Raw genomic sequence first — 16,187 nt, forward strand, 5'->3', positions numbered from 1 at the left:
CCCTCTAAGCACATTGTTGTTTGCTGGCATTTTTGTCGGGCCATCAAGTAGTTATCTGTATTCCAGCTGCTCATGCTAGTTATCTTAAAAGAAGTTGATACATCTAAATAAGAAATAAGGACATAGGCAGGCTTAAGCATAAAGACGACATCTATAAGAACTTAGTACTAACTTTGCACCTCAACCTCTACAAGGTCACCTTCTGATTATAGCAAAACCTAAAACCAATGAACTATCACAAAAGGAAGTATTTCCTTCTGTACATGATTTTATTATTTACATAATACAATATAGCATAGATGCTGGGTAGCATGATTATGTGCAATACATAAATATGAACTATCTGTACATGTTTGCATATCTAGTAACTCAGAAGAACAAAGTTAGAAGCAAAAACCTGATGCTTTTAATAGTGAAGTAGAAACTAAGACTGAAGACTGCAATAAAAAAATCAGAAGTTCAGGAGTTGCGTCTGGTGTACATAAGTAACTATTTACAGATGAGAACAGGCATTACCACAACACTAGTCTAAACTGTACTTGTTTATATAAAAAACACAAGTTTCATACATCACAAAAAACCCTTCCATTATAACACAGAAGTGATATTACCAGACAAGCATCAGTGAAGTATACTGTCTTTTCTAGAGTTGTTATTGTACAATGCTGTAGATAATGCAGCCCATGCAATACACCCAGGAACACTACAGTCCTACACCCAAGTACAATTAAAAATGATAAAGCAGCCCTCCAAGAGTGGTTCCAGCTACCACTTAAGTCTACAGCAGCCATGTTGGGTATGATTTTTCCATGCAGAACGGTGCAACTGTTACATTTAAAACTAGAAAAAATTAACTCCTAATATTCTTTTGAACTCAGAACACACAGAACATAAGTATTATATGAATAATAAGCCGCTCTAATACTTCAGCAACTTACTCATCAGACATGTTGCTTGATAGAGCTGCTGTGGTATGTCTAAAAACATATGTAACTTTTTTTTTTGTAAACCAATCTTACAATCTTGTGCTACACAACAATATTTTTAGCTATGCAAGGAAAAGCAGACAATCTGTTGCAGGCCAGTTTAGAAGTTCCTAGCAGGACATTTCCTTTGGGAACCTATTTTCAAGATTCTAAAGTTAACGTAATCTTTTTCAAAACCGTTTTCATCTCGTACTTATCTGATTTTTTTTCCATTTTTCTCAGTGCTATTGATAAGTGACTTTCTTAAAGATGGCATCAACACTAATCTTACTGGGATGGTAGACCCTTCTACATAGCTTACATTCTGCTGGAAAACAATGGAGTGTAGAAACTAAAATTAGAGTGAGATTTTAAATGATAAAGTAGACTGCCAACCTTTTTGATGTATCCTTCTCCAAAACAGGCACGTAACACTAGCCAAAGATTATATACCTCAAACACATCTCAAAAGGCAGATTTGCTGCAAACATGCAGACAGCATACATCTGTTTGGCACATGTGAACTAGAGAGTCTGTCCTCTGTGCATGTGTATTCCTGTGCAGGTTTCTGATCATCCAGTTATATTCTAGGGAGGGCATATATATTTTCAAGGGCTGTATCTATCCAATTCTGCCTGTAACAAACACCCAAACATTCTGAAATATCATTAAGACAGACAAGACTAAAAGTAAAACTTTGGAGAACAAAGGAAAATGGCCATGCACCTGCTCTTTTGTGTTTTCCTAGGATATATTAAAAACAAAACAAAAGTCAGTCAGTCTTTTCACAAGCAGGTTGATTTATATTCTCTGGATTTTTTCAGCCACCACAACTGGATTCTCTTTCCTGATTTTTGCTGCAGCTTCTGCTTTGTAATCATACGGGCAGTTATGCTTGTCCGAATAACGGTGAAGTCCACAAAATAAGTTTCCACACCGGCAGTCAAATCCTGTACATAGAAAGAGAAGAAACATCACTAGGAAGCTTCATATTTAATTACATTGTAAATTAAGGGCTTAGTCACTACAAAGGGGGTATGTTTGTCTACTCTGACATACAGAGTAAGAAAAATGAACTAAGTTGTTTGGATTCTGAACAAGCAAATAAGTTTAATCTAGCAAGAGGCAACTAATCATACAGATCTGTTCAAAATTGACAAAGTGTTTTCATACCTGTAAGGCCAACCTTCTTTCTGCACATGAAACATCTATTCTTCTTTGGTTTGGGCAGTTCAGGAGCTCTCTCTTCACTCTGCGAAGTACTAGGCTGAGAAACTGATGGGCTTGGTTGAGTAACAACTGTTAAAGCAAGCAAAGGAAATAAAGGTTAAATTTCCTTTTCTTGTCTTCACTAGCTATTCAGTAGCGTGCATGTATTTCTTAAGGATTAATTCCCCCTACTAAGATCCTGATGTTTGTTGTCTAAAGTACTACATAGACTAGTCTATGAAAATGTAAATCAGGAATAGGGATTTTTAGGTACTGTATTCTTTCCTCTTGGCTCTACACAAGACAATCAGATTTTCCCCACAGTTCCACCAGCTAGAAAATGTAAGACACTTATTCGTTACACCTATACAGGTGTATACAGGTGTTACAGGCTCGGAAAGCACTCCAGAAGTTCCATGTACACATTTAATATTTTAAAAAATCAGATGATCAAGTAACATTTAATCTAAAACAATAACGATATTGTCACAGCTAAAGTTACTGAACAGAGGGCTTACCTGTAGAGAATATAATAGGAACGTATTTTAGAAGCAAATGAAATTCAGTAATGTGTTACTATCATAGTACTGGGTTACTCTGCCACTACACTTGTAAAGTCAGATGTCTAAAACAGTTCACCAGGATAGCAGCCAGCAAGCCACCTATTCTGTGAGAGATTCAGAAGAACACAGCTACAAAACACACACAGTTCAAAAGAGCCCTCACGTTTTCAACAGTTTCAGTAATTTAAAGAACTAAGTGCAGATTTACATTGAGTAACTGTATTTTTGTACTGTATTCAGCTTTAGTGTTCAAGCAGGTATAGTCAAAATGAGTCATTTTTCAATTGCCTCTGTCATGAACACCTTCAGACAAACCTGAGTCACCTTAAGTTCTCTGAAGGATAAAAATTTGTCCTTTTGTGAACCTGTTTATTTTGTTTAAAAAAGTATTTTTTCTATCAAACAAACTTTTTTTTTTAATATCCTCTTTATATCCAAACTGAAACAGAGGAAAGCTGAGAGTTGTGTTTGTACACAACTTTAACACCTGCTCTTGGTACAACTTCCCTGAACACTCCCAGCTATATGATGATGATATCTATTGTTCTAAAATAGAACAAACTACAAAACGCATTCCAGAATAAATTGACTGTGTAAGCTTTAAGGACTTATTTGTAATCAACTTTATGCACACAAATAGGATTTGTTAGTTCTTTTGTATCAGTAAGTGTTGTGTCCTGTGAAAAGTGGATTTTTCCCAGATGCGAAAAAACAGTTATGTTGACTATTTTTCTATCTTCACTCTTCATACTTGTTTTTTAAAATTGCGTTTGCATTACCATGTTCATAGGTATTCTAAAAACCAGCTCACGATTATGACTAACACCTAGGAAGCCTCACAATTTATTGTACAAGACAAAGACTTCATAATCTAAACAAGACTTAAAAGTGACAAGCTCTCAGAGGTAACAAGGAACCTTCAGTGCTCATCACCAAAAAATTTAATGCAGTAAAACAATGGTTGCTAATATTTTCTTAAACTTTACTTACACATTATAGCATCAGTCCTAATAAACAACTAAGGCCATTTACCACCTTTATTTTTTGTCACCTTGCATAGAGCTTTTTCTAAAAAATTTGAGACGTTCAGTGTCAGTGCTATTTTGCCAAGTCTGAGGGATAAGAAAACTATTACAGTACTAGCACTACAGTCACTACTGCTGTTGGTAATTTTTGGGAGTAATTTCTGCTGCCGCTTTTGTTTTTTTGAGAATACAATTTCTTTGTCTTGATAATTAACATTTTCTAGATGAACAGATATGATCCTCTGAACTTGTCTTTAAATCCCATGGAAAGCAGCGTTTGGTATCAGTTAATCTATTTGAGAGCCTGTGACCAAAAACTAGGTTAAAAAACAGTGATATCACAAGCAGTGTAAACCTGTTGCATACTATGCACCTTGGCTAACAGTCATCAGCTAAGACCTTAAAAAAAAATGACCAAACACCTCCCAAAAAGCAAGGTCAAACTCCTTTTATATTTGTTGTATTGCTAATTTGTTTAAAAATGAAATGCTAATCGTAAGCCATGGCAGATGAAAAACAGGAACCAGAAATGCTCACACACTTTGCAATTTGGTGTTTAGCTAGCCAGGGGGAAGCTTCATCTGCATCAGAACTAACTTATAAATACGAGCCCTGGGAGCATGCATGCTGTTTCAATCAGATGCCAAAGAAAATGTAGAAGAAGGGGCAAATCAACGGTGACCTAAAGTCACTCACAAAAGAGGAGCAACCTTTATCACTGCCTAACATGTCAACAAGGAAGCGTAAGTGGAAACAGCAACTTCCCAGGAATCACCAAGGCAAAGAGATAGCCTAGCAGATCACTACCCCAAAACAAAGACACTGAGAACAAATCCATCTGAGGGAAAATGCTACCAACTACTACAGTTATACTTCCTCCTTTGCATGAAGAAACTGTGACAACTGGCAGCCCAGGAACTGGAAAGTGATGAAAGTGATCCTAAGAAGGCACATTTCCTGAAAGGGCTGCTGAACAGGATCCTTCCCCACAACTAAAACATGTTCCAAGAAAGAAAAGCAGTACACAACATGCAGTAATGGGCACTAAAAGGTCCGAAGACAAATGGGACATAGCCCCCTCTCCAAATTAAATATATATCCAAATTAAAGCCTTCAATTTATTACTCTCCCCAAATAAAGGACTATCCTATTCTTTTACGCCAGCAGAGTTGAGTCTGATAACGAGTTTTTATCACGTTAAGCCTTCATAAATGTGCTTCTGAGCAATGGCGAGGACAGAGGCAAAGCTGCCTACCCTGCTCCTTACTTAAAGCTCAGAACAAAAATCCTTTTTCATCAACCTATGGCTCAGATAAAAAAATACTGTAAATTGTAGTTGTTCTGCCATGATATCAGGAGCTGTAGACCTGCTTCCTCAGTAACAGTGTTCAGGTGAAGCAAACCCCTCCCACTAAAACAGGTTTTACCACTTTAACACAGTTCCTGTTGGCATATGCCCCGCTCCAATCACCTCGTCACTTCCCTTTCCAACCTTTGGCTCAAGAGGTTACCCAATCAGGTTTACTTCACTTGAATTTTACCATACCAGTTTTCCTATTACAAGGCTAAAAAATTTAGGAGCAACACATTTTCAGAACCGGGCAGGCCTTTAGTAACTATTATTTTGGTCTTAAATTATTATCTGTAGACACTGTAAGATGCATTACCATCATGCACAAGGAAGACTATCACCGATCTCCTAGGATAGTAAAGACTAACATAATCCTAGTATTGGAGAGGTGCCTGAAAAAAACCCCCACAAATACAGGCATTGCATCATGAATTTGGGAAAATTTCCTTCATGTGTACTCAAAAAGAAGATGCATCTTTACAAAAGGCATGTGGGAACAGCAAGGCCACTGATGAAGGAAGTTAGCCGCATGCCACAGCATAAGAGCTACTCAACCTATATGCAGAAAGGTCCTACAAACTGGAGAACAAAGCTCTCAGACCCCAAAGTATTAAGCCACAGTGACTATGTGGGACTGCCACTCAAAATTAAAAACCACCCTAAGAACAGGATTTTCAAAATTGACAGTAGTTTTCCTTATATAAACCAGTATGGCTGCTGCAAAAGAGCATGCCTACTGCAGGTATTTTCCCACTGAGAATTCACACTGGAAAGGAATGAATCCAGTATTTCAGCTGAACAAAACCTGACGAAAATAAAGCAATATTACTTTTTAACCCTCCACATATGAAAAGCAACCAGAAAGAGCTACCAAAGTAACACTAACAAGTTTCTTGAAGCTTCTTTGACTAAACAAAAATTAACCAAAATAAGATCCCAACAGCTTAAACTGCATGACTTTCACAGTAGTACTAAATGTAAGCATACCAGTGGAGCATGAATGCATTAGAAAAAAAAATTGATTTAAGCATTCTAACTTGATGAAGCTAACCTCCAATTCCCACCATGGAAGAACTGGAAAAATTAAAACAAGAGAGAAAAAAGGTGAAGTCAAGAGTCATCAGAAAGACATTAGACTGCACTTCTGCAGTACCGGACCAGAAAGCTGTACTAAAGATTGTGCAATCCTTATATTGCATATTAACACAATGGATAAAGTTTTATTCTGAAAAGATGGACAGTACTTATTATGCTTTATCAAGCTTCCTGAGCTTAAATATTTTATTCTTCAGGAACTACAATTGCTATGTCAACCTAGGTGCCCATGACGAAAGGCTGCAGAATAAACTTCCATCATGTTTAATTTCGTGCCAAAGAAAGGAAATAGAAACGTTCTGCAGCATGCAACTCATCTCCCACAAGCCCAACTCTAACAGGCGTATTGAGTATCTTCACTATTACATTAATACAATGTAAAGATACCCCAGTTTCAGTATCACACAGAAATATGGTTTAATTCGGTCACCATGAAGACTTGATGTCTGTGATATACCGCTGCTGAAATAAAATAGTAATAGCGTCCTACCACCAATAAGCATAGGACCAACAGTTGGGCCCCCAGTCTTATTTTCCAAGGTGGACAGCTTCAGGGCTTAGAAGAGACTAAGTGCCACTTCTGAATTGTTTCAGTCAGGGGCATCTACTGAAGCTACAGCAGACATGGGAAACATGAAGACGAGCTAATTATCTTCAACACAAGACAGAGTTGTTATGTCAGACAATTTTACCAACAGCCACAAAGGAACTGTCTACAGATTGCAACATGGTTAAAATATTATACCCGTGTGTGAAAACGAATCAGAATTAACAAGGTACTCATTACAACAAGATCTAAGGAATAGCATTTAGTTACAATTTTGAGCCTACTATCTCTCATAAGCTAGCCTCTACTCGGCATCTTACTCACAGTATTACCTGCAACACACTGTACACATCACAGACAGAACCACTGTGTTATATCTACAATATAAGTGAGGGTAACCCATAACAGGGTCTCAACCTGCATGCAAGACAGCTGTAAAGTAACTCTAATCATATTGGCTTGGTAGAAAGCCAAGAGACAAGTGAGCCAACTACCATTGCCTGCTGTCTTCTGAAGCCGACTAATTCAGGAACAGAAAGGGTAAGCTACAACATGGATGGAATTATACAGTAAGTTAGCAGTATTTGGGTATTTCTTTAAATACGTAATTTACCCAAGACCATAATCAGTTCAATTTCTGGTTCACTTTAAAAGCAGTGCTACTCTGCAGCTGTGGCTTCACAAAATGATAGCTAATCATACTACTCCCTAAAACAGAGCTATTACTGGGTTTTTAAAAAAACAAAACAAAACAAAACACAACAAAAAAAGAACCCCAAGCCTCTGATACACATGCTGATACTAATTACATCTGGAAACACTGACAGACATGACTGGGAGGCTCATCATTCAGCAAGGTATGACCTACAAAAACGCAAGTTTGAATAACTGCTAAAAAACGCCCATGTTTCTTAAGGAAGGGCTCCACTATGCCTCACCAACTTGGTAGATACATTGCTCTGATAGCGTAACACAAGGAAAGGAAACGAGCTTGCTAGGTTTTGCATTTAATTCCTGCAACTCAGCATGGCAAAAAAAGCAACTATGAAACATATTTCTAGAATGCTTTGGGTATAGTCTGACTTTGGTCAAGACTGTATTAGAATTCAATCCTTAATAAGTAGTGTAAAAGCTTATCAAAATCCTCTAAGAAGTATTTTGTAAATAGTGCCCACTTATGAATTTGAGTTTGGACATAAAGGCCTTTAGATTTCTCTGACTTATGAGCAGTTCAGACACACAACTGCACTGAACACAGGCCACTGTTCAATTATAAGACTGCAACAAACAAGTAAGTTGAACTAAGAAATTACAAGTTACAAGAAAACACAGCACATTAGACATGTGAATTACAACCAACTAGGTCAGTTACATCTATCATGCCTTTACTCCTTCAAATGTTAAGATACAATTAATTGTCTTAGCACCGGATTTATTCTGAATGAGAATCCAGGTTGCATCCTCAACCTGTGTGAAGGAAAACACAAACAAAAACAAAAATCAAGAAAAATATGCCTGTTAAGATTCATTGTTCCACTGTTCTCAACTTCACCGCCTTCTCAAGTCAGTTGCTTCAATTCCAACAGCAAACAAGTATAATTTTATGCTACAGACTGCCGAAAAAAAAAATAATCAGTTCACCAGATGTAATTCTATTTTTAACTTTCTGGCTTGTAAGGGAAATATCCAAAATCTCATTTGCTAATAAAAGTCTGGCAGAAGAGAATGTGACTCAGACATTATACGGAGAGCACTGAAGGCTACATTGTTTGTTCATGATCTGTTGCTATCTGATAGAGGGTTATGAAATTCAGTTGCTAGGGTCAGACTGTGCTTATAACTAGACTGTGTTTTCATTAGCAACTCCATGACTGTGGCATCATCTTAAAGAACTATACCTCATAGAAAGTATTAGCTTTGTTGTTATGAGGCAATGTGAATTATTTACCATTGTTTCAGTTCCTCCTTGAGAGGAGAGACCAACAGATATTGGATGCTGCTGGACAAAGGAAGAGAAGAAAAATGCAACCAGTCCAGACACAACAGGGATTTTTATAAAAAGTCTAGGCCAGCTTCTCTTGTCTGCGAGACAGATCAATGTACTACTGATTACAGCCAACACTTTGTGTATTTTAGATGTCCAACAAACCCTAAAAGTAGTATATAAGAACGCTATCCTGTGCTGTTTACAATCTCTGCCAAACCATAGCACTTAAAAGGGAATTTGGGCGTTACAGCAGCTGAGGCTCTCATGAATTTACAGGTATGTACTCAGGAAAGCAGTTTTGTTCCACAAGAATTTTCCAGACACATTTAAGTTCTCTGGTAGTTTTTCCAGTGATCTCTACACAAACTTGTGACAGCTTTTGCTTGTTTCAACCTGCGAGATTATTTATAACAATACATAAGTATCTTGAGCTGCTTTTGGATTTTTTCCTCTAATTAATAGAATGCTGTGTGACACTACCTATCATACAGTTGACCCACAGTACCTGAAAAACAGGTAATAGGTCAACAATAACTGAAGATTGTCCTTTACAACCGGCAAAATGACAGATTTCTACTGGCAGTTCTAGTAAGAGTAAAATCACCTATTATTTCACCACTGCTACCATTTTATGTATTCCTCTTTCCTGCTTGCAACTTTTCAGGTAGGAATTCATAACAAGGCAAGATGGGTTTATAAATATTGTAGCAAAGTCTAAATTACTTCTCAGTTACATACCGAAAGCCTCTTCAGGTGACATCAGTTACAGGAAGTTTATACTTGCAAAAATCTCCTCTCAGTCTATGCATAATGAAAAACCCAGTCTATTGTAGAACTGTACTTTAGTTCATGTCACAGAATCTTGACTTAGCATGACATTGCAAATGGTAAAATCCTCTGTACAAATACTCGGCAATTAAATATCAGGTGTCAGAGCAGTCTTTGCTGACAAAGATATATCTAGATAAAAATTACATTTATACAGTCCTGAGTAGCATCTTCTGCAATTTTCATCTCACCGACTTCAAGACTGAAAAAATGAATTTTATCTTCAGCTTGAGTCAACAGGCTTCCTACTAAACATCAGCTTTTAGTGTTTTAAGACTGTTTCAGAGCTATTAAATTAAATAAAGTGTGGATATGTTTAACTACAGAACAAGTATGTTAAGATATCCATTTGAACAAACTGATATGAATTCACTCACTCACTAGTTGTAGGTAAGAAAGCTGCCCCTCCCTGCTTCCCTCCAAGTAACAGTTTACACTTCAAAGTTTAACTACTATAGCTACAACCTTCCAGTGCAAGAATAAAACTTTTAAATTGACAATTCACACCTAGCAATTAAGGCTGCAAGTATCCTACATCCGCAGATCAATGCTTTGGTTGTATCTACTGATTACTCAATTAGGTCAAGAAGCCTAAACAGCTTTTGTTAATATTTTTAAACTAGGTATTCCCTGCCCTCATAGCCTCATTCCTCTGTAGAACGGAATCTCCATTCTCCAAATGCAACAAGCCATTTTGACTGCCATGAGTCAGCATGAATTTTACTGCTAGATAATACACAGAAATCTTAACATTTTGACTTCAAAACTGAACACCTTGCCCAAATGCAATTTTAGAATGCTTTACTTTTAAAAGCAGAGGTTTGGGAGCCAAAACCACCCTCGCAGGTGTCAATTTTTTTTACTAAAATGGAACTTGCATCTTAAAACTCTATTGTGGCCCTTTTTCTTGATTCTGATGAGAGTACTCAAAAAGCAAGCTTAACAATCATCTTAACAGTTCCTCAAGACCGTCACCACAACAGGAGATGCCTTAGAAAGTAAACAAACGGTCAGCTTCCATTAAGTCACCAGTTGTATCCAGTGTTACTCTGCAGACATACCTGGCTCAGTCTCTGTTTTCGGTGTTACTTTTTCCTCTCTTGAAATGCTCATTTCTGTCATTTGCTGCGTTACAGGCAAAGCGGCAACAGGCACATTTCTGTTTAAGTACAGTGTAACACATAGTCTACATTAGTTTTGCATTCATAATAAAAGCTTAAACTGTCCAGACCCATTAATAAACTACCTGTTCAATTACTACTGATACACTTTCCTGACCTCTGCTTCTACGATCTTCAAAACACACTTTTTACTCTATTTTAGTTTCCTTAGAAGAAAACAGGCAAACCTGTAGCAAATGTTTCTCCAGATAAATCAAAAACACCCTTTTAAATGTAGCAGTCCAACACCAAATATTTTAATCAGTTCTCATTTACACAGATTCATAAAGCACCATCAGGTAAACTGTCCCTTTTTCCTCTGCAAAAACTCACTGCAATGGGGCAGGATTGCTGCAGGCCTTCAACTTGCTGCACACTCACAGAAGCTCATTCAAATCTCAAAGAAATACCTTCGTTTTACCTTGATTTTTCAGATGTGCTGCCAGCAGCACCTTCACAGTTGTTTAAGCTAGTGTCTGCTCTCTGTACAGATGCAGAGTCTGAGGTAGGACTGTTTGAACCACTGGCTGTTCCTATATAACAAGAATTTAACAAGTTAGTTATGAACAAATTGTATGATATGTTAGTCAAACAGTCTTGTATACAGCTATGAACTGTCTGCATACAAACGTCACTGCTACTGCATATTACTTTTTACTTAAAGACAAGCTATACTGTTAACAACCAAAATACAGATTGTGTAAGAATATGCTAACAGAGGAGGCTAAGCGGGAAAGCACGTTATGACTGAATGCCAAGCAGACCAGAACACATTACACAGAAATGTATTTTCATCTTTACTGTGCTTTAAAGTGGTATTCTCTTTGATATTCATTGTTTTAGTACACAGCTTTCAGAAGTTCTCCTGAAAAATGTTATGGGATTCCTTGTCATCTTCTATGTTTTATTTTAAAAGAAGTAAAAAAAAAAAGAAACCACACACCCTTACCCATTGGGCTGATTCTACCACTATTCTGCTGTCGCTGAAGATGCTCTTTGTAGCAAACAGAACACATCCCATTTGTCCTAGGATTTCCATAAAATCCACATCCTGTACTACACAGCATGGGCCCTGGGGTCTGGTTTGTCTCCTGAGTCATCTCGATGCTGTAAATAAAACCAAGAACTGCATTAGGAGCTGGCATGTCACCAAAATCAATTACAGGGTTATAGAATTAAAGTATGTCTGCTCACCCTGTCCCCCAAAAGTGATATCAGCATTCTTAAAGAGGGTTATATGGATGTTAATATACCATTCAATAGTGCAATTGTACTGCTAAGTAACATCATTACGAACCTTTAAGAGAAGAATAAGTGTCATCATACTAATACTGAGAAATAATGTACTTGCTGGGTACTGAGCTGCATGTGCAGGTTATTACCAAATTCAATTTGACAGCCAAAAAAGCCCTTTATTACCAACCTCTGAGCACTAACAGGGATACGCAGAATAAGCAAGACCAAGTTCCTATCTGCTAAACATTTCTGGCAAATAACATAGCTTATTTTTTTCCCCACTCCAGCAGAAGAGCCCCACTTCTTCACTAATGTTGATCTTGCATCATTTTGATGCTAATTCTACTATTAGCAGTTCCTACTCTAACAATACATTTGTCAAACAGAACAATAAAAATCCCTGAAGTATTGGCAGCAGCCACTTAAAGTCTGTATTCCTAGCTTTAGAAGGAGTTTCCAAAACAAGGCCGTGAACACTGCTTAAATTGTGTATGAAACCCGATATTGAGTACTAACTGGCAACAACACGTGTATAACAGGCTCTTCAACCGAGAATCTAAGTAAGTTTAGACGGCGTCTTACTCTTCCGAGAAAAATAAAATTAACAACTTTAAACCGTTGATTATGTTCTATTACACAGCCTCCACATTTCAAAAAAACCCAAAAAGGCCACTTAAATCCTTTGTTTTAATAAAGTCATAGCAAGACTTCTGAGCCTCCCAAAGGCAGACAATGCTAACTCTCTGCCATGAACTGCAGAAGTTAGGAATAAAAATACTTCACCTTCACTGCTGGTTAACCTCTGCAAAGCAAGGTTAGTAGAAAAACTGAACAGCAACCAAATCCTTGATTCCCAAGGGCAATAAAACTGGAACACAGTAATCAAGCAATCTGCTACAAATTGAGGACATGTAAGAATATTGCACTCATCCTCCCAAAACTTAAATTTAGTAGAAGCACTGTACAGGGCATCTGGAGACATTTTAGTGTAATTTCTAGATTGCTGTCTTCCTATTCAGGAACAGTCACAGTAAGAGGTATCTGACTGCTGATGCTGGTGAGAAGTCAAAAAGCCAAAAGCGAATTCATTACAGCGTATAGAGAAATACTTCTCTTAATTAAGAAATCCCACACTGCAAGTAGTAAACTTATGTTCCAGTAGTATGACAGCTGCCTTTGTCTAGTTAAGCTAAATTTCTGGGATCAAACTAAACCAAGAGCAGGTGAAAGTAAACAAGCAAAGTCCATCTGCTTGTCTGCTGCCACCTCATTTTCCAGGTATAAATAGTGGCATTATGTATGCCTTTATAATATCTTCCAAGTATAAACAGTTTCCTTGCGGGATCACAAAACAGCTTCACACTTATTCTGATACAGTTTTACAGCCACACACCCCAGTCAAGGGAGTCAGAAGAATCCATGATGCACCTAGAGAAATCTAAAAAAATCTATATTGTAGGCCTATGACTATATAATACAAGTAAAGACCCCACTTCTGCCCTTTTATTCAGCAGGTAAGCTCGAAGTGCTATCAAACACACTGCCACCACGCACCTCAGCTGACTCGCTCCACTTCCAAATCAGCGTGCTGCGAACACACTTCGCCACTCACTACACCTAGCGTGAGGTGCCAAGGCTGGTATTCACCTACTACACACCAGGGTCTCCGCAGCTCCTCTGCCAGCACGTCCCTCCGCTACCTGAGGAGCGAGCCCCTAGCTGAAAGGTCAAACCGTCGCTGCCCAAGGCCGCCGCCTCCGCGCTTTTCCAGGCTCCGCCCCGGCTGCCACCCGTGTTTCTTCTGAAAGCGCCCACCGCCAGCAGCTGCCACGCACTCGCCCCGGCTGACCCTGCTGCTGCAGCTCTCCCCCGCGACCTCCCGCCGGGCAGCCAAGCCCTTCCCTACCGGCTCGGCCCGCTTCCCCGAGGAGCCGGCCCCCGCAGCCGGGCAGGCCCGCCCGCCGCCACGGGTCACGTGGGCGAGGGCCTGCGCTTCCGCCTGTCAGACGGCTGCGCCGTGACGGGCGCGCGGGGCCGGGCCGCTCCGCCGCCCCTCTGCAACCAGCGCCGACTGACATCTGCCGCCGGCGCGACCCACCGAGCCCCGGCGGGAGGAGGCGGCGGCGGCATCCCATTGCTCTCCCCTTCCGCGGGGGAGCGCGGATGCCGAAATTCCGTCAAGGAACCGCAGCATCACCATCCACCAGCCATCTTCGCCGCCAGCTCGCAGCACGGGCGGAGGACGGCTGGGTGCGACCCGGGGCCCAGCGGGTCCGTTTCACAAATGCACCCCGCGACCTTGGGGGTGGGTTCCCCTTCGGGGGGAGAAAAACGGAAAGATAATTAAAAAAGGCCTCGTTCTACCACCAACAGGAGCAGGTCTTTCCCTCAGCGATGCTCCCGCTCAGCCCTGGGACCTCCCGACATAAGAAGGAGCCCTTCTGTTCAGCGCCCTAACTCCCACAGCAACCCGCGCCGCTCAGCCCCGCCGTCACCGGCGAAACTCGGAGGGCAGCGTAAATCCCATCGGCGACCCAGGCCTCGCACCTAAGCCGCCCCTCCGCCCCCGAGGCGACGGCCGGGCCGCCCCAGCAGCGGCGGGCGCAGCCCGGCTCCCTCCCGCAGGCCCCGCCGCTCCCACCCGGTGACCCCACGGAAATAAAGACCCCAACGCGCACTGAAATCAACCATCAAACCCGGGAACGGCGTCAGCGGTGGGCCTGCCGACCCAAACACTTGTTTACCTCAGCGTCCTCCCCTCGAAGGGGGGCCGCAATTAAACAAGCGAAACACAGAAACGAAACCACCGGGGGGTTCACCGAGGCTGCTCGGGCCGCTCGCCCCAGCACGGCCACGCTCGGGGGAAGCGTGGCGGGGGGGTCGACACAGAGAAGGCGGACCGACACCGGGTGCTTCCCGAGCAGGGTGAAGCCCGGCTGGGTGAATCAGACAAAAGGGGAGCCGCTGCCAAGCGCCCGCAGCGCGGTACGTCTTAATTGCCCCCCTCGCCCTCCTCCCCGCCGCCTCTGCCGAGGACACCGGAACACAAAAGACCCGGAGGCCGCCGGGCTGAGGAGCAGCGACGGCGGGCAGGGGTGCCCAGCCGGGGCGGCGGGGCCGGGCCGCTCCTCGCAAACCCCTGAGTCACGCCCGGCCCGGCCGCCGCCAGGCCCCGCGCCGCTGCCGGCCCCCACGGCCCCGCCGCCGCCAGCCAGGCAAACATTATTGTCTCGCCGCCGGCGATGCCCCGCACCGGCCCGGCCCGCGGTCTCCCCCCGCGCCGGGGGCCGGGCGGGAGGAGGCCGCCGGGAGAGGTGAGGGGCGACGGGGCCGCCCGCAGTGAGGCCCGGGCACCACCCGCCGCCGTGAGGGCCCCGGGGAGCCGAGTCCAGCCCAGCCCAGCCCGCCGCCCCCCACCTACCTGTTCCCGGTGGGGGCCAGAAACCCCGCGGCGGGTGTCGGAGAAGGCGCGGCGGGTGGCTGCGTGCGGCTGCCGGGAGGGCGGAGGGCGGGGGGGCGCGGGGTGCGGAGCTGGCGGCACCGCCGCCGCCGCTTCCCTCCTTTGTTCCCGCAGCAGCAGCGGCGGCCGTGTCGGCAGCGGCGGCGGCGCGAGGCGAGACGCGCCGAGCGCGGGGGGCGGGCGGCGGGAAGGCGCAGGAGGGAGGAGGGAGGCGGGGAGGGGGAAGAAGAGGAGGCGGAGGGAGCCGTGCCCGCCCGCCGGCTCCGCCTCCGCCTCCTCCCAGGCGCCGCAGGCCGCCGGGGCATGCGCGCTGCAGCCCAGGGGCGGTGAGGAGCGGCGGTGGGGAGGCGCGCACGAGGCGAGGCGGGAGCGCGCGCGCCGCCTGCCCGTGGTGCCGCCGTCGCCGCCCGCGGGGGCGGGGGAGGACGCCGGTCCGGGTGACGTCACAGAGCTACGTCTGTCCCGGGGGGAAGGAGCCGTGTGCAGAGCGGCCGCCCCGCCCGGGGGCGTGGCCGTGGCTGCGTGAGGCGGCTGGGGGCGAGGCGGGAGGCGGCGCGGCGGGCCTGGGCTGCGGGGGTGGGCAGGGTTTCCCGCGGGCGGAGCGGCTGCTTACCGTTAGGTTTCCAGATCGGCGGCGGGAGCCGTGCGGAGTGCCTCGGCGCCGGCAGACCGCGGCGTTTCGGGGAATCGGGGCGCTTGCTTCGGCCTCTGAAGGCGCTCTTTGTGAGCGCCCTGGCTCGATCCCTTGGCCCTTGGTCCGC

The 16,187-nt window shown here is 43.4% G+C and overlaps 1 protein-coding gene across 3 annotated transcripts; it reads right to left on the reverse strand.

The window, feature by feature from the left end:
• Positions 1-250: 250 nt before the first annotated feature.
• Positions 251-15,728, reverse strand: ZFAND5 (zinc finger AN1-type containing 5). Of its 3 annotated transcripts, none has more exons than XM_075137570.1 (6): positions 15,388-15,728; positions 11,680-11,837; positions 11,152-11,263; positions 10,632-10,729; positions 2,139-2,264; positions 251-1,915 (listed from the first exon to the last, which is right to left on the reverse strand). In XM_075137570.1, the coding sequence occupies exons 2-6, from the start codon at positions 11,828-11,830 to the stop codon at positions 1,767-1,769; spliced, it is 636 nt and encodes a 211-aa protein (XP_074993671.1). In that variant the 5' UTR covers positions 11,831-11,837; positions 15,388-15,728; the 3' UTR covers positions 251-1,766. The 3 variants fall into 3 exon arrangements, with proteins under 3 accessions (XP_074993671.1, XP_074993672.1, XP_074993673.1); XM_075137571.1 differs by lacking the exon at positions 15,388-15,728 and adding an exon at positions 13,625-13,865; XM_075137572.1 differs by lacking the exon at positions 15,388-15,728 and adding an exon at positions 13,618-13,816.
• Positions 15,729-16,187: the final 459 nt, after the last annotated feature.

This window comes from Calonectris borealis, chromosome Z (assembly GCF_964195595.1).
Source record: "Calonectris borealis chromosome Z, bCalBor7.hap1.2, whole genome shotgun sequence".
Taxonomy (NCBI): Eukaryota; Metazoa; Chordata; class Aves; order Procellariiformes; family Procellariidae; genus Calonectris; species Calonectris borealis.